The sequence below is a fragment of the Arvicanthis niloticus genome, chromosome Y, assembly GCF_011762505.2.
Source record: "Arvicanthis niloticus isolate mArvNil1 chromosome Y, mArvNil1.pat.X, whole genome shotgun sequence".
NCBI classification, from domain to species: domain Eukaryota; kingdom Metazoa; phylum Chordata; class Mammalia; order Rodentia; family Muridae; genus Arvicanthis; species Arvicanthis niloticus.
In genome coordinates this window covers 2,731,046-2,754,668 of record NC_133431.1, presented here as the reverse complement: position 1 = coordinate 2,754,668, position 23,623 = coordinate 2,731,046, and the positions used below count along the sequence as shown (strand labels likewise).

The window sequence follows — 23,623 nt, the reverse complement described above, 5'->3', positions numbered from 1 at the left end:
ATCTGTTTCCCCCTGCATATCCCTCTCAGTTGCCATTTGTGTTGCAAAGCTATATCCTATTCAAAGGGTTCAGAAGTGACACAGGTGAACCTTATATTTCAAGTTTTTTCTAAACTGACATGGTGATTATATTATAATTTGTGTGTTAGAAATTAAGTGGCGGAATCACCTGAATTATATGATTATATTGTCTAGGAAGCATAATTTACTTTCTAGTGATGTCAGTGTCAGGCCTTGTGTTGTACACATGTATGTGATATTTTAGGAAGCAGTGAGTTTCGACGATGTGCATGTGAACTTCACTGCAGAAGAGTGGAATTTGCTGGATCTTTCCCAGAAGAATCTCTACAAAGATGTGATGCTTGAGACCTACTGGAACCTCACTGCTATAGGTAAGACTATGAATTTATTTTTGCTTCTCAATATAAGGGAAAAATGTTTCTAGGTTACTGATGATCATATGTTATTTCAATAGAGAACAAGTAATATTGAGTTGAATAAATCAGGTTCATTGCTGTGAAAATTCAGAGTAACTTGAATGTTGCCTAATTCCAATCCCATGTCTTTCATTTTCTGGTACCGTGTTTTAGGCTATAATTTGGAAGGCCATCATACTGAAGAACAATATCAAACTTCTAGAAGTCATGAAAGGTAATTTTAATGTATAAGCTGATACAAATATGCCTGTGAGGAAAGTTTAATATGATCTGGAAGCTCTAGTGGAAAGCAAGTGTGTAAAATATCAGTCCTTTTATTGTAGCTGTAATTATAAATTCACCCAAAATTATGTACCTCAATGTCAGTTATGTGATGGGTGTTTGCAAGGCAATTCTGTAAGAAAGAAGAGAATGAAACAATGCCTTAAGCGATCAGTTTATTTGATTTGTATCTCCATTAGAGCTATGTTGTGGAACTACCAATTTGTATAGTCTCATAATATTTAGATGTTGCACATTGAATAGTGATAAACATGTATCCATAACCTTCTAATAAGCAAATACTCCATGATAAAGTTGGTGATACTCATATACTTGTAGTGAAAATTTTAAGTTTAGTGATTTGTCAGTTTTTGAGAGTCAAGAATGACATTCTGGAGAAACATTAATCATGTCTACAATGAACAAAAAGCCAATGCATGTGAATTCAATGTGGAAACCTTTCATTTGTTCTTCTTTTTTAATGGCTGTATCAACTGTCAGAATGGATGAAACCATGTGAGCATAGAGATACTAAAAGGAAAAATGTAAATCTACTTCAGAACAATGAGAAGACATGTAGTATTCTGCCTTTGGTAGACTTTCTGAATATGATAGCCATTTGCAATTAATTGGTTTCCTGACTTTACTGGGAAGATCCCCAAAGTCACACTGCAGAAAATCTTCTAGGTACTAGAAGTTTGTAAATTCTTTTGTCATCCTGGTTCACAGTGCTGCTGTTGTGTGATGCACACTACAGGAAAAACTAAGAATGCAATCAGTGTTTTAATGCTCTGAGTTATTCCATATTTCTTATGACATGTTAAAAACATCATATAGAAATCTCTTATAGAAAAAGGATTCTGTAAATATGAGCCATGTAATAAATGCTCTTACCATCACAGGTATTTTCAGAGAGGTAAAGCAACCCACAGTGAGCAAGTACAACCATGAACATCAAAGTGATAAAACCTTAAGATCTGAGTGTTCTTTATTATTAGACCAATTGTAAAATTTATACATATTTGTAAAATGATTGATCAGTCTATGAATGTGGTAAAGCTTTCACATGTGCCCATTACTGTTGCAGGCATGAAAGAAGTCATACTGGAGAGAAACCTTATGAATGTAATCAATGTGGTAAAGCCTTTTCATGGCACAATCTTCTCCAATCTCATAAAAGAACACATACTGGAGAGAAACCTTATGTATGTAATCAATGTAGTAAAGCATTTGCAAGGCCCAGTCTTCTCCAATCTCATAAAAGAATACATACTGGAGAGAAACTTTATGAATGTCTTCAATGTGGTAAAGCCTTTTCATGTCACAGTAGTCTCCAAAAACATAAAAGAACACATACTGGAGAGAAACCATATGAATGTACTCAATGTGGTAAAGGCTTTTTATATCACAGTCATCTCCAAAGACATAAAAGAACACATACTGGAGAAAAGCCCTATGAATGTAATCAATGTGGTAAAGCCTTTTCATGTCGCAGTCATCTCCGATCTCATAAAAGAACACATACTGGAGAGAAAGCTTATGAATGTAATCATTATCAATGTAATCAATGTGGTAAAACCTTTTCATGTCACAGTGGTCTCCAATATCATAAAAGAACGCATACTGGAGAGAGACCTTATGAATGTAATCAATGTGGTAAAGCCTTTTCATGTCGCAGTCATCTCCAATCTCATAAAAGAATACATACAGGAGAGAAACCTTATGTATGTAATCAATGTGGTAAAGCTTTTTCATGTAACCGTAATCTCCAATGTCATAAAAGAAGTCATGCTGGAGAGAAACCTTATGAATGTAATCAATGTGGTAAAACCTTTTCATATCACAGTGGTCTACAATCTCATAAAAGAACACATACTGGAGAAAAACCTTATGAATGTAATCAATGTGGTAAAGCCTTTTCATGTCACAGTCATCTCCAAAAACATAAAAGAACACATAATGCAGAGAAACCTTATGAATGTAATCAATGTGGTAAAGCCTTTTCATGTCACAGTCATCTCCAAAGACATAAAAGAACACATACTGGAGAGAAACCTTATCAATGTAATCACTGTGGTAAAGCCTTTTCATGTCACAGTCATCTCCAAAGACATAAAAAAACACATACTGGAGAGAAACCTTATGAATGTGATCAATGTGGTAAAGCATTTTCATATCACAGTAGTCTCCAATGTCATAAAAGGACACATACTGGAGAGAAACCTTATGAATGTAATCAATGTGGTAAAACCTTTTCATATTACAGTGGTCTCCAATATCATAAAACAACACATACTGGAGAGAAACCTTATGAATAAATCAATGTCTTAAAGCCTTTTCATGTCACAGTCATCTCCAAAAACATACTGGAGAGAAACTGAATGTCATGAATGAGGTAAAGCCTTTCCCGGACACAGTCATCTCTGAATACACAAAAGAAAACATGCAGGAGAGAAACCTTATGAATGTAGTCAATGTGATAAAGCCTTTGTATGTCACTGTAGTCTCCAAACACTTAAAGGAACACTGGCTTTAGAGAAACCTTACAGATGTAATGAATGTGGTAAAAACCTGTGCCTATCTCTGTAGTCTCCAAAGACATAAAAGAACACAAACTGAGCAGAAACCTTTTGATTTTTCTAAAGTTGGGAAATTGTTTACATGCCACAGTGGTTTCTGAATACAGAAATGAACACATTTGAGAGAGAAAGTATCTGAAAGTAATCAACAGGTGAAAGCCTCTGCATATCCTAACTATTTTTAAAAGCATGAAAGGATTTATAGTAGAAATAAACTGTGGGGACTTAAGTTTGTTTGACCCTAAGAAGTGGCAATATTAAGAGATGTGCCTTGTGGCAGATGTTACCTTTTTGAAGGAATTGAACTAGTATGGCGCTGATCTTTGGAGCTCAAGCCAGTACAAAACAGACCCTCCTACCACTAGGCTGGAAGACAGTCTCTTCCTGGATACCTTCACATGAGGATGCAGAACTCTCAGCTCCTTCTCCAGCATCATGGCTGACTGCATGCTGACATTCCTGGTATGATGGCAATGGACTAAACATCTGAAACTGTAAGCCAGGCCCAATTAAGTATTTGCCTTTAACACAGTTGCCCTGGCTACAGTGTCTCTTCTTAGCAATGGAAATTCTATCTAAGGCAGAAGTTGGTACCCCAGACTTCAGCATTGCTATGATAGGCCTGACTGTGGTTTTTTTTTTTTTTTTTTTTTTTTGGAGCAATGTGGATTTTTAGACTTTGGATCTGTATATGCATTAAGTGGAACGTAATGGGCTGTCCTAGTAAGAATATGAAACACATATGTACTGAGGGTGATTTGAATTTTGTATATACTTTTTATGATGTTTTACGGAAGAATGTTGCTGCCTTTTGCCCTTGTCAGTAGAGTGTCCTTGAAGATAAGGTAAAGAGGTTGATGTTCGTTGAATTGACAAAGGAAGTCTCAGTGAAGCCAGCAAAGCCTTTGAGCTATGTTTAGTCTCATGACGATTTGAGCAAGTATAGGAATCTTAGAAAGAAAAAAAATATAAAATGTTAGCTCAAAAGATAAAACCTAACCAGGAAGTTGAATGAAGCTGAATTCTGTGATCAATGATATTAAATGGAATTAAAGGAACAGTGATATTAGGGCAAGATTCCATCCACCTAAACTTATGGATGTGAAGTTGTATGGAAGAGAACTGTATTGTGTTAGACATTCTTATTACCTAGTTATTATTTTCATGTGGACATAAGAGTTACCAGTATGTGTGTAATTTACAATTGCTGGATTTTGATTAGTATTCTAGGTTATCATTTTAAGATCTAAAATAAAATACTTACATACAGGCATGGAGGTATATTCTTTAAATTCCAGATAAACATCAAGCAGATCTCTGATTCAAGTCTTCCTGGTACAGAACACTTTGTAACTAAGGAAAAGTTTAGGTATGGGCAAAGTGTTACACATGTATTACCCAGCATTCAGAAGACACAGCCAGGCAGATCTGAGTTCAGGTTAATCTACAGAGCAAGTTCAAGGACAGCTGAGCTTAAGTAATGAAGTTGTTGAAAAATGGAAAGCTGGTGATGAAGTAATAGAAGGGGCAGTGTTCTAGCCACAGCAAGCATAGGAACTCAGGAACCTTGTACATGTGGATCGGGCTTTAAAGGCAATAATAGAAGGGACGACTGAGACAATTGATGCTAGTTAGCCATAGTCAAAAAATTAGTGGGGATGAACTAAGAAACCAGCATCACTGAGGTGAAATCTTCTGGTAAGTGTTTTCTGAGAGGAGAAAGAAGTTGTATTCCAGAGGTAGCCAAGGTTGTCCCTTGTGGTGCAGCTTGACTCAGTCCTGTGTAAGACTCACCCAGGTGGCACTGGCTTTAAGGCATAAATATTTCATGCAGTGCAGCAGAGGCTTGGCACCATGAAGGGAGCGTGAGGGGAGTGCAGCCAAGAATGTTTGTCACAGAAGAACCCAGCATATTGAAGTTGTCAGTCCCATGGGATGAACAGAAAGAACAGCAGCAGCAGTTGAGTGGAGTCAAGCAGAACCTAGTGTACTACAGAGGGAAGAGCTGGAGAGAGACCCAGCTTCTTTTGAGGAGGGCAGAAGATCATCTGTGGATCCCAGATACTGGAACAAGAAGCTGTAATTTTAAAGTTACTTTGGAGACCCCAAGTGTTTTAGATTCCCAAGCTATGGGATACCTTCTCAGGAAAACTACTTTCAGGAAATATAATCAGCCAAAGAGAAAGAATTGTGATGCAGTGATCACGGAAGACGGAGTTGAAGATTTGAAGAACACTTTGACATCAGACATTAGAGATTGCCTTACTGGGTTTTGGTGTTCTTTTGTGCCCAGTATTTGCTCACAATGGTGATTAGGTATGGTCAAGTATGTCCTCTGAATTTGGATGAATATTATGTGGTATTTTTGAAAGTATAGGGGATTATAGTTACATGATTGGAATAATCTAAGAAAAGACTTTGAACTTTGGACTTTTAACATTTATGAGACTTCTATAGATGATGAGGACTTTTTAATTTGAACCTCACATATTTTGTATTATGCTATTTTTAAATATGGTCTCCAAACAATCATGTGTTTGCACAATCATATGGGGGCCAGGCAGTGGAATGTGGTAGTATAAATATGCTTGGCTCAGGGAGTGGGAGGAAGTTATTATAAGATGTGGCCTTGTTGGAGGAAGTGCATCACTGTGGGGGTGGGCTTTGAAGTTCTAGCCACTGCAGAATGGACCCTCCTATTAACTCCCTGGCAAACAGTCTCTTCCTGGCTGCCTTTGGATCAAGAACTAGAACTCTCAGCTTCTTCTCCAGCATCATGTTTTCTTTCATGCCTGCCATGCTTCCTGCTATGACAAAAAGTACTAAATCTCTGAAACTGTAAGCCAGTCCCAATTAAACTCTTGCTTTTATAGGAGTTGACTTGTTCCTGATTTCTCTTATTAACAATGGAAACACTAAGACAGAAACCCTGTGAGTGTATTTAATACAGTCAAGCCTTTGCACAATTCTCTAGTCTTCATTATCATGAAAGAATGTGTGCTAGCGAAAAACCTTATGAATATGTTTGGTATAATGAAGCCTTTGCACACCTCTGTAGTCTTCATCATTATGAAACTATTCATACTGGACAGTGCTTACATACTGTGCTAAAGCCGTTACATCATGAGGTCCACTGAAATCCAACACAACTCAAACACAGGACAAGGCAAATGTTAAGAATTTATTGTAATCAAGTCAGTACTGATAAATCAGGGCCAGAAAATTACACTCAGAATCTCAGCTGCAATACCCCAGCCTCAGCCCCACCCTGAACCAGAAAGTTATATAACTTCCAAACGTCAAAAACACAAAGTCCTGTGCCAAGTTACAGCTACATTTTTTTTTCAAATCACGTTTTTTTCTGTTGTTACTTTATGTCAAAAGATACAGAATGTATGTTATATGGTCTACACTGTAAACCATTTGTTATTTTGTGGTTAGGAACATGCATTATATTTTAAGAAATAAAACATGAATAACAGAAATTATGGTTAGGAACAGTTGTTATGTTTTAGGGAACAGACCATGAATAATAAAAGCTGGTAAGATATTATTAAGTACACAGGTCCCCTATGACTTGGAACTTAAACTTAGTTTCAGTTTATGATTAAATGGAGACTGGTAACAAAAGGCAGTCCTTAGGGCAAGTTTCTTTTGCTTCTTCCCAACATTTGTATATTATAGACATATTTAAATATATAACAGCACATATTGATTACATATCTTACAAATTTTATCAATGAGATAAAATCTTTTCACAACACAGTCATCTATGAACATAGAAGGACACATCCTGGAGAGAAACGTTATGAATAAGCAATGTGGTAAAGCGTTTGCATGTGGCAGTCGTCCTAGAAACCATGAGAAAAAGTCATAATGCGAGAAACCCCATAAACATGGTCAATGTGTTAAAGTCTTGTACTTTCTGATATCTTTATAGAAGTCTAAACTCTTTAGTAAGTCATGAATCCATTAAAGTCTTTGTATATTGCAGTACTCTTTGAGCACCTTCAATAATATCAAAAGTAATCTGTGACTACAAATAATTTGTATGATCTTACCCAACACACATTGAGTTACTAAAGGTTATCCATTATGTAGAATAAAAATTTAACAAGTGTCAAACATCACTTCAAACTTTAAGATGTCTCTCTATTTTGTTTACACTTGCAAACTCATTTGTACATACAAAGGCCACTGGTTTTTCTTTTTCTTTTTTAGTTAATCGGGTATCCAACAACTTTGCTGAAAGTGTTTACCAGCTCTGGGAATTGCCTTTGGAAAGGTTTAGTTCACTTGTGCTTACTATCATATCATCTGCAGATAATGATAATTTTACTCCCCCCTTAAATTTACAATTTAATGTTAAATAAGTTAACATTAAATTGTAAATTGCAATATAGGACTTGGAATATAGGACTAGTTAACATTAAACTGTAAATTGCCATACAGGGCTACTTAGTATTAAATTGTAAATTACAATATAAGACTAGTTAACATTAAATTGTAAATTGCAGTAAAGGTCTAGTTAACAGTAAATTGTAATTTCAATATAGGACTAGTTAACATTAAAATTTTAGATAGTATTTTGAATAGATATGGAGAGAATGGATCACCTTCTCTTCTTTGTGTATTAGTGGAATTAATTAGAATTTATCTCCATAATTTAACATCGGCTATAAGTTTGCAGTAAAGTGACATTATTATGTTTAGGTATGTTCCTTGTATCTTTAATCACTCCAAGAACTGTATCATACAGTGGGGTTAAATATTGTCAGATAATTTTTCATCATCTAAGAGGTTTTAACTTTTCTTCATACACTTTAATCACATTATGTTGAACCATCCCTGCATCTCTTGAACGAAGCCTATGTCATTGATTATGGTGAATGGTCTTTTGAGGTGGTTTATATTTTATTGTATTTTTTTGTTTTATTAAATATATTTACATATTTGGTTTTAAGGAAAAATTGGTCTATAATTCTCGTTTGTTACTGAGTCTTTATATTGACTGGATATTTGAGTAACCATGGGTTCATGAAACAAATTGGCTAAAGTTTTTTCTTTTTCTATATTGTTTAATACTTTGAGGAGTATTCTCATGAACTCCTATTTGGAAGTCTGGTAGGATTCTACCCTAAAACTCATGGCCCTGGGCTCCTTTTGGTAATAACTTCTTTTTTTTCTAGATGTTTAGGCAGTTTGAGTTGTTTATCTTAGTTTGATTTAACTTTGGTAAGAGGAACCTATTGAGCAAATTTTCCATTAATTTTAGTAACTCCAGTTCAATGGAGTTGAGGCTTTTTAAAACTATGTCATTACCAGTCTTTAGATTTCTTCATTGTCTATTATTTTGTCCCCATTTTCATTTTTGATTTCATTAATTTGGATATTCTCCATCATTTAATAAGGGTTTGACTATCTTATCTAATAAAAGGCTCAAAGGAGCAACTCCATGTTTCATTAATTCTTTGCATTTCTCTCTTTCTATTTTGTTGATTTTAGCCCCCAACTTGATAATTTACTCATGTCTAATCCTTTTTTCCACTGCTCATTTGTTTCTGTTCTAGAACTTAAAGCGTGCTGTTGAATTGCAATTATGAGAGCTCTCCAAATTTTTCATGTAGGCATTTTGAGTTATGAACCTTCATCTTAGAAACAGTTTCATGTTTTTTTGTATTCTGTAAAATTGTTCATGTTTCATATTCATTTGTATTGAATTCTAGAAAGTCTCTAATGTCTTCCTCTATGTTTGTCTTAAGCTATTTTTCATTCATAGTGAGGTGTTCAGCTTCCATGAGTTTTTAAACTTTGTGTTCTTTCTGGTTTTGTTGATATCCAGATGTAATCCATGGTGGTCTGATAGGACTCATGGTGTTATTTCAATTTTCTTTTATGTATTGAGTTTGGCAGTGTGTCTGAATATGTGTTCAGTTTATAAGTAAGTTTCATGAGGTGCTGAGCAGAAGGCATATTCTCCTATATTTCAGTAGAATGTTTTCTAAGTATCAGCTTGACTTGTGTTCATGTTGTCAGGTAGCTGAAATATTTCTCAGTTTTTTTATTGGTATGGAGAATTTGTCCACTGGTGAGAATGGAGTATTGAAATCTTGGAATATAAGTGTATGAGTGTTATGTGATTTTAGGTTTAAAACACTATCTTTTATGAAGGTTGGTGAACACGTGTTTAAGGCATAGATGTTAAAACTTGAAATGACATTTTTGGTAATTTTTTCCTTTAAGAAATTTGTAGTGTTTTTCTCTAATTCTTTTGATTAATTTTATTTAAAATTTATTTTGTTATATTTTAAAATGACTTCACCAGCTTGCTCCTTTGGTCCATCTGCTTGGAGTGTCTTTTTACACCTATTTAACTTGAATTAATGCTTTTTCTTGATGTTGAGCTATATTTTTTCTATGCAATTGAAGTTAGATATTTATTAGCATCTATTCTGTTAGTCTTGTTTTTTTATTGGTAAACTGTGGTCTTTGATACTGAGAGAGTCAATGAACAGTGATTGTTAACTCCTTGTATTTTGTTGTTGTTGCTGCTGCTGCTGCTTGTGCTGGTGTTGGGGTATCCGTGTGCTTTCCTTTCTTTTGCAGATAATAAAAGATTATTTACTACCTGTGTTTCATGTGTATTGTTAACTTCCTTTGTTGGATTCTTTGTATATAATTTTGTGTAAGTTTTTATGTGTAGATAGATAGAATGTAAATTTGACTTTAGCATAGACTATCTGATTTTTTCCATTAATAGCAATTAAGCTGTTTTTTTTTTTTTTTCAGTTTTTCAAGACAGGGTTTCTCTGTGTACCCCTGGCTGTCCTGGATCTCACTCTGTAGACCAGGCTGGCCTCAAACTCAGAAATCTGCCTGCCTCTGCCTGCCAAGTGCTGGGATTAAAGGTGTGCACCACCACTTCCTGGCCAGCTTTTTTCTACATATAATAATCTGGGCATCTGTAGTTTCTGTAGCATATATGTCCAAGACCTTCTTATGTTTACAGAATCAAGTGAGAGGTCATCTGCAGTTTTAATAGATCCTCATTGATATGTTTCTTGCCTTTTGATCTTTGCAAGTTTTAGTATTCTTTCTCTGTACTGGATGTTCTGATTATTATACAGGAGACTTCATTTTAGGGTTCATTCTGTTCGGTGTTTTGATGATTCTTTTACTTTGATAGGTACCTCCCTCCTTATGTTAGGAAAATTTTCTTCTAAGATTTTGTCATCAATATTTTCTGAGAATTTGATCTAATATTCTTCCTCTAGTTTTAGTATCATGTTTTATCCTTTCATAATGTTGAGATTTTCTAGATATTTTATGTCAGGAAGGTTTAGATTTAATATTTACTTTGTGTGATTTCCATCCCTTCTATTGTATCTTCAATGCTTGAGATTTGTCTTCCATCTCTGTATTCTGTTTGTGAATTTTGCCTCCATAATTACTTTTTGCAGTCCTAATGTTTTGTTTCCATCATTCCCTCAGTTTGTACTTTTTTTAGTGTTTCTATTTACACTTTTAGGTATTCAACATTTTTGTGTCCTTCTATTCTTGGTTTGTTTTTCTTGGCTTTATTTATAAGATTTGTTGGTTTCCTCCACTTTTTATTTGTGTTTTCCTGGCTGTGTTTGAGGTATTTATTGATTTCCTCCAATTGTTTTTGCTTTCCTCAATTTCTTTAAGTGATTTCATCATATCCACTTCAAGGACCTCTATTATCTTCACACAGTTGGTTTCAAAGCCTTTTTCTTGTGCTTCAGTTATGTTGGAATATTCAAGATCTTCTTTGGCAATATAAATGGGCTCTCATTCATTAACCAGTGGGTGGTAAATGTTACTCTTTATTACATAATCAAGTACCAACATCATGGAATGGAATGTGGCTATAATTTCTGGAAGTGAAAAGGTCTATTTTAGGTCAATGTACATGATATAAAATAGTTTGTGTCCACACAATAAAATTTATGGTGGGACCCACCATAGGCTCCATTCTGTGACGTATTCAGCTTACATTTGACCCAATGTTTTATTAACGCCATTGTTGTTTTTTTTTTTTCACCTTAATTTGAACAGGGAGGCAAATGAAGCACTTTTTAAATAAGTTACTTTGTTGAGATGATGATTTTAATAACATTGCTTCCAATCACTAACCATGGAGTCACCATTAAAAAAAAAAGCCCGGATGGTGACAGGGTAATAATATTCTAATTTGCCATCTTGTATTTATTCATGTCAGGTGAATGAAGAAAACTAGATTGATAGGTATATAATTTAGTAACTTTAGCATAATCCAAAAAATATTGAATTTCCAACTGTGGAGATATGGTGTATGCACTTTCTGTTTTAAGTCAGGTCAGATGATTGAGACACAGGCCATTGGCTGTAACTGTGTGTGTCATGTTACAGATCATAGAAGCTAACATTGCACATAGCAGCCAGGTCAAAGAATACTGTATTAATGCCATTTTCTCTGCCAGGAAACTGCCTATACTTAGTCAAAGTCAATGTAGGTATATTTTTTTTCAATTATATTTCTTTTTTTTCATCTTTTAATTAAATTTTAAAAAAATATTTACATTCCAAAGTTGCCTTCCTTTCCTGGTCCCTCTTCCCTGATGTCTTCTCCCCATCTTCCTCCATGCAGCCTGAGCAGTTTCTCTTCCACCAGCCCACCCACTGGGACCTCACCTCCACCAGCTTCCTTTCTACCTGTGGCATCAAGTTTCTATAGGGTTAAGTGCATCCTTTCCCATTGTGGCTAGACAGGGCAATTCTCTGCTGCTCACATGCCCGGGGCCATGAATGATCCCCTGTCTGCTCTTTGGTTTTTGGATTAGACTCTGGAAGCCCTGAAGTGTCCAGGTTAGTTGACACTGTTGTTCTTCCTATGGGGTTGCCCTCCTCTTCACCTCCTTAAGTCCTTATTCTGATTCTTCAAAATGGAACTCTTTATCCTACAATAATATCAATTGGAACTTTTTTTTTAGATAGATATAGATATAGATATATTGATAGATTAATAGATAGATAGAGAGGGAGAGAGAAAATACACAAGATACATAAACTTTTAGCCAAACTAATGAAATAACAGAGATAATATCTTAATTACCAAGGTCAGAAATGAAAAGGGAGACATACAATTATACATATATGTGTATGTGTATGTATATACATATTCTCCTCACCACCTCATGGTATCTTCTCCAAAATTGACTATATAATCTGTCACAAATCAAGTCTCAACAGATACAAGAAGACCAAAATTTTTCTCATGCACCCTATCAAATCACTGCAGACTAATCTAGACTTCAGTAATAACAAAAACATCAGAAACCACATACTAAACAACTTTCTACACAATGATAACTTGCTCAGGGAAGAAATAAAGAAACAAAAAACTATACTCTAGAATTCAATGAGAATGAAGACACAGCATACCCAAACTTATGGGACACAGTAAAAGCAGTGGTAAGACAAAAATTCATAGCACTAAGTGCCCTCATAAACATACCAGAGAGATCCTACACAAGCAACTTAACAGCACACCAGAAAGCTTTAGAACAAACAGAAGCAAACACACCTAAGATACATAAACAGTAGGAAATAATCAAATTTCGGGCAGAAATGAACCAATTAGAAACAAAGAGGACAATGCCCAGACTTAAAAAAATCAAGAGTTGGTTATTTGATAAAAATCAACAAGATAGAATAGCCCTTAGCCAGACTAACCAGAGGGCACAGACACAGTATCCATATTAACAAAATCAGAAGTGAAAAGGGAGACATAACAAGAGAAACTGAGGAAATTTTTTTAAAAAAATCATCAGTTCTTTCTCTAAACTGGAAAATCTAGATGAAATGTGTAGCCAGAAGAAAGGATAATGATCTAGACAAATACCATGAACTCAAATTAAATCAATATCAGGTAGATTATCTAAACTGTAGTATAACCCCTTCAGAAATCAAAGCAGGCATTATAAACCTCCTGTCCAAGAGAAGACAAGGACTAGGTTGTATTAGTGCAGAATTCTACCAGACCTTCAAAGAAGAGCTAAGACCAACACACTTTGGACTGTTCCACAAAATAGAAACAGAAGGAATGCTACCAAATTCATTCTACATATATTTGTTTTAAAAGTCAATTACTGATTTCAAATGCTACACTTCTGTACTCTCTTGTCGGTTCCTTTTCAATCCCAAGTCATTAAGAATTTCTTTCTGGGCTGGAGAGATGGCTCAGTGGTTAAGAGCATTGACTGTTCTTCCAGAGGTCCAGAGTTCAATTCCCAGCAACCACATGGTGGCTCACAACCATCTGTAATGGGATCCAATGCCCTCTTGTGGTGTGTCAGAAGGCAGCAATAGTGTACTTTGTCTGTAGATGGGAAGAGGCAATTCTTGTCTAGTGGCTGTCTCACCACAACTGGAGTAACTCCAAAGATGCTCAATTTCTTCTTAGGATTCAATATAGGAAGCTGTCAGGAGCAGACAGGTCTCTAACCAAAATGAACATTAATACAGAAATGTTTGTCACATCAATTCTGGGGATTTCTGATGTTTTGAAAACCAACAGCCAGGTGTGGTGGCACACACCTTTAATCCCAGCACTTGGGAGGCAGAGACAGGTGGATTTCTGAGTTCGAGGCCAACCTGGTCTACAGAGTGAGTTCCAGGACAGCTAGGGCTATACAGAGAACCCCTGTCTCGAAAAAAAAAAAAAGAAAAATAAAAAAAAAAAAGAAAAGAAAACCAACTATCCATGTAAGGTAATCTGGACTGTTGTCTGTTAATTCCACTCAGCTATCTCTAAATAAAACATAGGAAACACCCTAACAATAAACTCCAAGCCATGAATTTGCTATAGTCCCTTAACTCACAGGCTGTCCATCTCAAATCAGTTAAAAAAAGTTAAAAGACTAGGTCTAAGCCTTGTATTCCTAAATGTGTTATACTGGTACAATGCCTATGAGAGTAACAATATTCATCTCACTTTTATATCAATAAGAAGCTCGTACCAATGAAAACCTTAAAATTTGTAATCAAAGTAAATTGGTGCCATTTAAGAATTTATATCTTCATCTTGGTAATAATTGTACAGATTTCTACTAATAGGTTATGGCTATGCAATAAATCCTAGCTAATCCTCTCTATTCCCACAAAACCACTACTTTTCCCTAGAAAGACAGCCCAACATTTACCACCTTAGTCCCCAAGCCCAGGGAATAGGGGTGCTGACTCTTCATTAGCTTCTTCAAGCTGATTATGGGCGTTAAGATATTAGAAGAGGAGTGGTGGGGGAGGGCAAATTGGCAAACCTCTGATGCTGGAGAGATGTCTCAGTGGTTAAGAGCATTGACTGCTCTTCCAGAGGTCCTGAGTTCAATTACCAGCAACCACATGGTGGCTCACAACCATCTGTAATGGGATCCAATGCCCTCTTGTGGTGTGTCAGAAGGCAGCAATAGTGTACTTATACATAAACTGAATAAATCTTTTATTTTTTAAAAGAATAATTTTTCATTTTTTAAAACTCCTGCTTATTATTTCTTTCTGTTCATGGGAATGTTGCCTGTAGCTGAGGCTTGCCTCTGTATGTGATTGAAAATTGCTTTGAGCACCCAATCCTTTCTCTGCTGCTCAGTGCTGCAAGGGAATGTTGTTTGGAGCCTTTGGCAGGTGTTTATTGTGAATGATAGATTTTGAATATTGGAGCAAGGCTCTACCATCAACTCTATCCAACTACCTTCCTTTGAGAAGAAATATCTTGGCCTGCTATTCCATCTTAGTAGAAATTGAACATGTCGTTCCACAAAAATGTTAGTGATCCCCAAAAAGACACAAACAGGAGCGAATCTGATGCAACTCACAGCAGGGTCTTTATTCTATTTGACCTAGCTTGCCCCCATCCCCAATGCACCAGCATCAGCCAGGAATGTTTTGGTGATGGTGGATCTCCATATGTTTGTGGGGAAAGGCTTTATTGTAAGCAGCAAGTAGAAAGTATTTGTGCAAGCATCTAATTGAAAAGCTGCTGTGGCCTTTAACATAATTGGCTGGTGCTGGGAGTCACCTCATAAACTTAAGTTCACCTCCCCTCTGCATTAGTGATTGTTAGGCATGCTCTTGTAACCAGAGGTGCAGGTTTGTTGGGGGAATAACCTGGAGACCCTGGTATTGTTGAGGGTGAAACTTGAAAACTCTAGTCTTGTTTGGGATTAGCCTAGAGAGTGAAGCCAGGCTTGGGTATTGCTGGGGAGGGGGAAACTTGGAAACTAATGCTAGGTACCTGAGTTGCCCAGAAGCCTAATTTCTATTCTTGTACAATGCTCCTTGTATTATACATGCACCTAGAATTTCCAGGTAAAGGCCCTATCATCAAGTGACTAAGGAAGAAATAACTAGATCCTGCTTTACTAAGGGTTCTGCCTGTTATGCAGGCCCCATCAAGAAGTGAACAACTGCAGCATGAAAACATGTTTCTGGGACAATCCTGAAAGACACCAGTAAAGGGAAATCACCACAGTTCAGAGCTTCATGCAGTAGTCATGCTCATGGAAATATGTGATTATTCACTGAATCATCAGCTATAAACACTGGGATGACTTAACTGTCAGAGACTTGCAAACAGAATGATGAGAATATTGTTGAGAAAGACATAAAAGGAAGAAGTATGTGGATAGATCTCTCAAAATGGTCAAAGGATGTAAAGATACTTATGTCCCATGTAAATGCTGATCAAAAGGTAAGTTCAGCTTAGTATACACTCAGTAACCAAGTAGATAGGGTGATCTATTCTGTGGGAAGTCAGCTGTGTCCTCAGCTATATCTATCATTTTCCAATCGGACTATGAACATACTGGCCATGGTGGACGCAGTGGGGTTTATGCATGTATACAACAGTAGTGTTGTCCTCTCACCAAGCCTGACATGTCCACATCTGCTGGTGAGTTCCAGATCTACCAGCAGTAGAGATCAACACTGAGCCCTAGATATGGAACTATATCCTGGGTTGACCAGCCAGTGACTTGATGGCAGATGGACTACATTGGATCTTTTCTCTTGGGCAAAGAACAAAGCTTTCTACTTCCTGGAATAGGTACACATTCTGCTTATGATTTTGACTTTCATGCATACATTGCTTCTGCCAAATCCACGATCCATGGACATACTGAGTGCCTCATTCACCACAATTGCATTCCACACAGTATTGCTTCTGACCAAGGAACTCATTTCACATCCGAGAAGTGAGACAGTGGGCCAATGATCATTAATTATAATGGTATTAATTACCATTATTATCATAGTCCTTGTTACCTTGAAAGTGCTGAACTGATAGAAAAATACAATGACCTTTAGAAGACACTTTTACACAGCCAATTATGGGACAGCCACCTGGAGAGCTGGGCAGGGTCCTAGGCTGTATGTATTTTGAATCAGCTTTCAGTATTTGATACAGTTTCTCTCACAGCCAAGATCCATGATTTCAGGAATCAAGGTTTTGGAGAACCTGTATGAAGGTCGCAGACCACAAGTCTCAGTAGAACTCAGCTCAAAATGGAGGACTCCCTTTTGTTGGGAGCCAACTTTTAGCAGAAAGTGGCTATCAGCTTTTCAGCCATCTTGAGCCATATCCCCTGACGTGAGACTTGTTTTTCAACAGCCTACAATAGCTGAGCACATTGTGATATTCCACATATCTTGTTTTGCTGTTTAGTGCTCAGAGCTGCAAGGCTCACATCATATCCACACCTGCAAGGCACGTGGCAAAAGCCTATAGATACCCCAGATTTCCCTTCAATAGAGAGAATACAAGAGACAATGAGAGAGACAATACAGGAGAGAGAGAATAAATGAGACTAGAGACTTGATCAGAACCTCTGTCTTGTCCTCATTCTTTAAGTCGCTTGCCCCACACTCTCTCTCTCGCTAGACCCAGACAAGCAGAACAGAGTGGGCCATTACAGTTTGATGCCCAATGTGAGGCAGCTGGGTCATTATATCCTTTATCAGCAGAAATTCCATTTCTCTGCCTGACTTTGTCTGGATAATGTCCCTGAACCCAGGTGGCTGTCCTGATCTAATAAATATCTTTTTTCAGAGCTGATTAAACTCAGCACACAAGTCACATTCTGGATTCCCTGTGCACATGAAGCCCATGTATCTGCTGCATTATAAGAAAAGACAGTTGAAGTTCAAGGACGTGAGATAGGATACCTGAATAATTCTATAAATCTGTGCATTTGATGGAAGAAGCTCATACATCACATTTAAATCAGTGAGCATGCATGGTTAGTGTAACAAAGAACACAATCTATTATTGAGAAGTTCTCTTTGCTAATGAGATGGTGTTTTATATTTGGTAAATATAGGTTTTAGATTTGGCCTCAGTATTTAATAAGGTTGTTCAGTTTTCCTCAGCTGTATATAGACCCTGCCATGCTGAAGTATTCCATAGACTTTTCTTTCATCTGGGATATTGAGATGCATCTATATATGACAAAGAGAATCAAGAGTTAGAATTTATTTTCTAAATAACATTTCACAAGATCAAACATAATTTTTGAGGACTTTTGTCCCTTGAATTACTAAAGAGACACACTGCATTTTGGAAGTTATCATACTTTACATATGCCTTCTTAAGATTACATAATTAGCAAAATCAACTTCTGTTGACCTTCTGTTAAGCTCTATAGAAATTTCATGTCTAGGTTGTCCCTTGATCTTCTGAAGAATCTCCTTATCTTCAAGCTTTTCTTTGTACTATTTTCCCTCTTAGTGAATATTACTCCATATTCTTGCTTGGTCTGAGTGTGACTTCCCATAGAAACTCTGAGGGAATCATCCCTGTATTTTGACTCTCCTCAATGCACACTGGACACAGGATAGGATAAAACTTAGATCACAGCCAGTTTGTCATAAATGTTGATCTGAAGACAGATACTTTAATCCCATAGGTATTTCCCAAAACTTTTTATGATCTAAGTGCCTTAAATACTTCATTTATTGTTTCAGAACCTCCAACAGCTTTGTATGCTTTTTCTTCTCATTTACGAAATTTCCATCATAATCTATACATAACTCCTTCTTTATTGAAACCATTTAGATCTTTAGATCACTCTAACATTTTATAAATATTAATACCATAGCATACAATAGGCTTAAAAAATTCACAATCTATTGTGAGAATATTTATTCAGGGGTGGGAAATAAGCAATTTATATCCCCTCTTTTTAAGATCTCAGTGGCACTGCATTTCAAAATTATTATAGTTCACCATAGGATAATGGTGAAATAATTGGTTTTACATACAGAAAATTGACAAAGTGTTTCTTATGATACTGTAGACATCCTTCAATCAGTCACATTAAAAATACTTTACTGAATATATCTGGAGACAAATTTACATTACCTAAACAGTTATTCCCCTTCTGAGTTGTACAAATACTGGCCAGCCAGGTCATTTCTTTTGATAGAGGTTTAGTAACATTTAAAAAGCCCTGCTGTGATTATTTTAATTCAACAAAGCTGAAGGTATAAAAATGGCTGTGGTTTAATTTAGAAGATAAGATAAGCCCTGTGCTGGATCTGCCTATCTTTGTATATTTATCTGTTTTTAAAGAGGTTTTACTGGATTTAAATATCTTTTACGCTATTAACGTGTTTATGCCTGCATAAAATTTAAAATATGTATATATCATAGCTAAAAAACATAGATGTGTTAGTCTTGTTTGAGTGAGGATAATGTCTAATATTAATAACATCTTCTGGTCTAGGAGTAGTAAACTCCTTAATACATGTTACCTATTCCAAGGAAAGATTCAGACCCATATTCTCATTTTATATTTATTGTAACTGTGTAGATATAAAAATTAAATATATTTTTGTCCTTTCATATCAATATTTAAGTTTGTTTTCATTAGGAACAAAATGAACTATGATCAAGTTAACAAGTTTAATTTACTTGTGATTCATTTGCTATTAAGTACATCATGTGAATAACAAACCATGTCTCATGTGTATATTCTACATGTAATTAATAAAAAGTCAAAATTTATAAGGCATGACTTTGTGTCTATTGCTTGTCTGGGATTTCTGTTTCGGAATTTTCATTGTCAAGTGAAAACTTTACATAGAAATTTTTAGTAAGTATATTTTTAGGTTGGTTAGAAATTAAACCAGACATGTCTAGAGCAGAAGAGTACTGAAGGGCATTTTATCTCAGAGGAAAATTAACTGCAGAAATAACTGATGGTAAAACACAGGATACGGTAACATAATTTTTTTTTTGCCTATCAAGGATCCCAGGCAGACCTGCCAATCAGACAGGAGGCAGGTTCTTCTTCCGGGTGAAATTCTGCAAGTTCCATGTGCCTGTGCAGGCTTGAATGGTCATCTGTGCCCTGCTCTGAGCTCTGCTGTCAGGTGCTGTGTGGAGACCTGAGGGAAGCTCTGAAATCGAGTCATAGTGAGCACAGGATCACTGCCCACAATGGGTAGGGACAGGTGGCTGAGCAGTGGGAGCTGGGGTGCTGGGTCCTCTCTGGGGCTGCATGGGAAGCATCAGCCAGATGTGACCACCTGTGAGGTCCCTGGTGATGCCCCTCATGTGTTAGATCAGGAGGTGTTCTCTGAGTAATGTCACTGTCATGGCTGATTCTGAATCTGCCCAAAACATTTGGACCAGTTGCTTTCCTGTAGAAACACGGGTGGTTTCTCTGACTCTGCAGCACACGTGTCCAAACCCTTTTGTCTTTTATAGTATACATTAAGAAGACAGGCATAGCCGGGCAGTGGTGGCACATGCCTTTTATCCTGGCACTTGGAAGGGAGAGGCAGGGGAATGACAGTGATGGAATAATGATCAATAATCATGCTAATCAATAATCAATACAAATCTATGACCAATAATCAATACTAGTCAATAACCAAAAGCGATCAATAATCATGATAATCAATAATCGATAACCAGCAGTCAATGCTGATCAATAATCAATAACCAGTACTAATCAGTAATTGATGGCACACGCCTTTAATCCCAGCACTTGGGAGGCAGAGGCAGGCAGATTTCTGAGTTCGAGGTCAGCTTGGTGTACAGAGTGAGGATAGCCAGGGCTATGCAGAGATGGTGGCTGGCCCGAGACTACATTTCCCATAAGGACTCATGCCAAGATGGCGACTGGCCTTCAAACTACATATCCCATGATGCGACAAGGAAAAGTAAGATGGCAGCCGGTGAGAGACTACATTTCCAGTGAAGGCTTGGTCCTTGCTCATATGCATGGTGTTTGGAGAGCCCCTTCGGAGCCGATTGACTTCACCAGGAGCCGAGAGACTCTGCCTGGAGACCTCTGCCGCTGCTGTCACCACCATCGCAGTGGTGGTGGCGGCCTGGGAGGAGCACCGGGGTCCTGGTGGCATCAGAGGGCTCCTTCTGATGTCACAGACCGCGTGACACAATCTGATCACCTGCCACATGGCTGCTGCAGACTGGGGAGATGACTGAAGCCTCCAGGTACCGTAACTGGCGGGTGGAAGCATGTAGGTGGAAGCAGAGGCCTGGGTTGCCCATAAATCTGAGGCAGGGGCATGACTGGAGCTGCTTACAAGTACTGGCTGGCGGACCTATGGACACACCCTCAGACTTGTATAAAGGAGAACTGTATCCTGTTGGGTGTTATTATTGAAAGACCCCCAGGAGGGGAGACCCTCACTCTAGTCTCGGGATATCGCAACCACTCAATAACTCACAAGACACAAGAGGCTTTATTTCAGGAATCATCCAGGTGAGACTCAGATCAAGGAGTGTTGTCTCCGAGGCCAGGGTGAGAAGGGTATTTAAAAGAAAAAAACCGCAAACCAGAGGGGTGAGGAGGAAACCAAGGAAGGATATCATAAAAAGAGTGGACAGTCCCAGCCCATCATTCAGTCGGTCATGTGGGAAACATCTTGTACATGTTTTTCTCAGGAATTGAATCTTTCTCAACCATCTAATTTGTGGTCAGCCAGTTCCCAGAACGACCCAGCTGACCTGGATTTTTAGTTCTGCTTTCTTTGTGGTCAGCCAGTTCCTGGAACCTGGAGCTAGTTAACCGGTTGGCCTACATTCTTGGCTCAGCTCTAGGGGGTCATAACAACTTTTCATACCCTTTAGAAATTTTCATATCTTTTAATTATCACCTGGTTATCATTTTCATGAGGACACAAGGGTCACCAGTATGTGGGAAACTGACCATTGATTGACTGTGATTACTATTCTGGGCTTTCATTTTAAAACCTAAAATAAAATACTTAAGTATAGGCATGGTGGTACACACCTTAAATCCCAAAAGATGAGCATCAAGCAGATCTCTGATTCAGGTCTTTCTGGTACAGAGCAAGTTTTAGGCAATGAAAAGTTTAGGTATGGGCAAAGTGTTACACACGTATTACCCAGCATTCATAAGACAGAGCCATGCAGATCTCTGAGTTCAAGGTTCATCTACAGAGCAAGTTCAAGGACAGCCGAGCTTAGGCAGTGAAGTTGTTGAAAAATATAAAGCTGGTGATGATGTAATAGAAGGGGCCATGTTCCAGCCTCAGCAGGTAGAGGAACTCAGCAGATTTGTCCATGTGGCTCTGCGTTTAGAGGGAAGAATAGAAGGGACAACTGAAACAACTGATGCTGGTTAGCTGTAGTTAGAAAATTAGTGGGGATGAAGAAGAAACCAGCACCACTGAGGTGAAATCTTGTGGTGAGTGTTTTCTGAGAGGACAAAGAAGCTGTGTTCCAGAGATAGCCAAGGTTGTCCCTTCTTGTGCAACTGGAGTTGATCATGTGTGAGAATCACCCAGGTGGTATTGGTTTCAGAGGCATAAATGAATCTCATTCAGAGCAGCTAAGACTTGGACCAGTGAAGGGAGTGCATGAGAGGAAAACAGTGAATCTTAGTTACAGCAGAAGAACCCAGCATATTGAAGATGTCAGTCCCATGGGATGAGCAGAGAGAACAGCAGCAGCAGTAAAGTGGAGTCAAGCAGAACCTAGAGTGCTATAGAGGGAAGAGCTGGAGAAGTGACCCAATCTCTTTTGAGGAGCACAGAGGATCATGTGTGGATCCCACATACCAGAACAAGAAGCTGTAATATTGAAGTTACCTTTGTTTGTTTTGTTTTCTTTTTTGTTTTGTTTTTCGAGACAGGGTTTCTCTGTGTAGCCCTGGCTGTCCTGGAACTCACTCTGTTGACCAGGCTGGGGATGAAACCAGAAATCCACCTGCCTCTGCCTCCCTAGTGCTGGGATTAAAGGCATGCACCACCACTGCCAGGCCTGAAGTTACCTTTGAAACCCTAAAATTTAAAATTCCAGAGCTGTGGGGTACCTGCTCAGGAAAACAGTTCCAGACAGTGCAGTAACAGATACTGAGGTAGGTCTTTGGATCAAGTACCTTTTCTACTGCCATGCATGGCGTGTGCTTGAACAGGAGCATCTTTCAATAATCAGAACCTCAGGCACAAAGATGAGTTTGTAAAGCCCAATCAGTTTTTTTTTTTTAAGAGAGTGCACAAAGCCCATTTGAACAAACATCCTATGAAAAACCTCCCTTGTCAACAGCCAGTCAAGGTACAACTGAAGGGTATAGATAACTAATATACCTTATAGTGAAAAAGTCAGCCTACCCATCATGGTTGTCAGATGATTTTGCCCCTTTGATTGGTTCCTGCAGATTATGCCAGTAATGTAATTTTTAAAATATTAAGCTGCTGACCTGTGTGTTAATGTCCCAATTTTACTGTAACTGCAATAAATACCCAGCACCCCTAGACCTGGTCGGTCAGTTTTGATCTCATGTGAGGCTGACTGGCAAGCATCCTTAATACAGACCTCATAATAAAGACCTCCATGTGTTTGCATTGCAATAGGCTCCTTGTTGGTTGTTGGGGTCTCTGTGACTTGGACATAACATCTTAGTGCATTAACTAGAACCCCAAGACCCCCAGGACTCCCAACTTAAGGATTGAAAGGCCGTTTTTTTTTTATTTTTATTTATTTATTTATTTATTTATTTATTTATTTTATATGAGTTCACTCTCACTGTCTTCAGACACACCAGAAGAGAGCATCTGATCCTATTACAGATTGTTGTGAGCCACCACATGGTTGCCGGGAATTGAACTCAGGACCTCTGGAAGAACGGTCAGTGTTTTTAACCCCTGAGCCATTTCTCCAGGCCCAAAAGGCCGGTTTTTAATATCCACCATTGTTTCTGTGTCAGTGGCTTGTCTGCGAGATATGAGTCTGTGTGCCTTGGTTTTCAGATTTTTCTTGAGTATATGTGGAGGGAGATGACTAAATTGAACGTG

The 23,623-nt window shown here is 37.6% G+C and overlaps 1 protein-coding gene across 1 annotated transcript; it reads left to right on the top strand.

The window, feature by feature from the left end:
• The first annotated feature begins 559 nt into the window (after positions 1 to 559).
• LOC143437260 (uncharacterized) lies at positions 560 to 6,152 on the top strand. The gene is made up of 2 exons (XM_076922089.1): positions 560 to 651; positions 1,786 to 6,152. The coding sequence occupies exons 1-2, from the start codon at positions 560 to 562 to the stop codon at positions 3,014 to 3,016; spliced, it is 1,323 nt and encodes a 440-aa protein (XP_076778204.1). The 3' UTR covers positions 3,017 to 6,152.
• Positions 6,153 to 23,623: the final 17,471 nt, after the last annotated feature.

What these genes read in the sequence shown, in the direction of transcription:
- LOC143437260 (XM_076922089.1), top strand. Translation starts at nt 560, where the DNA reads ATGTCTTTCATTTTCTGGTACCGTGTTTTAGGCTATAATTTGGAAGGC. An exon ending in ACTTCTAGAAGTCATGAAAG is followed by an intron (nt 652 to 1,785) that starts GTAATTTTAATG and finishes TTACTGTTGCAG; the next exon opens with GCATGAAAGAAGTCATACTG.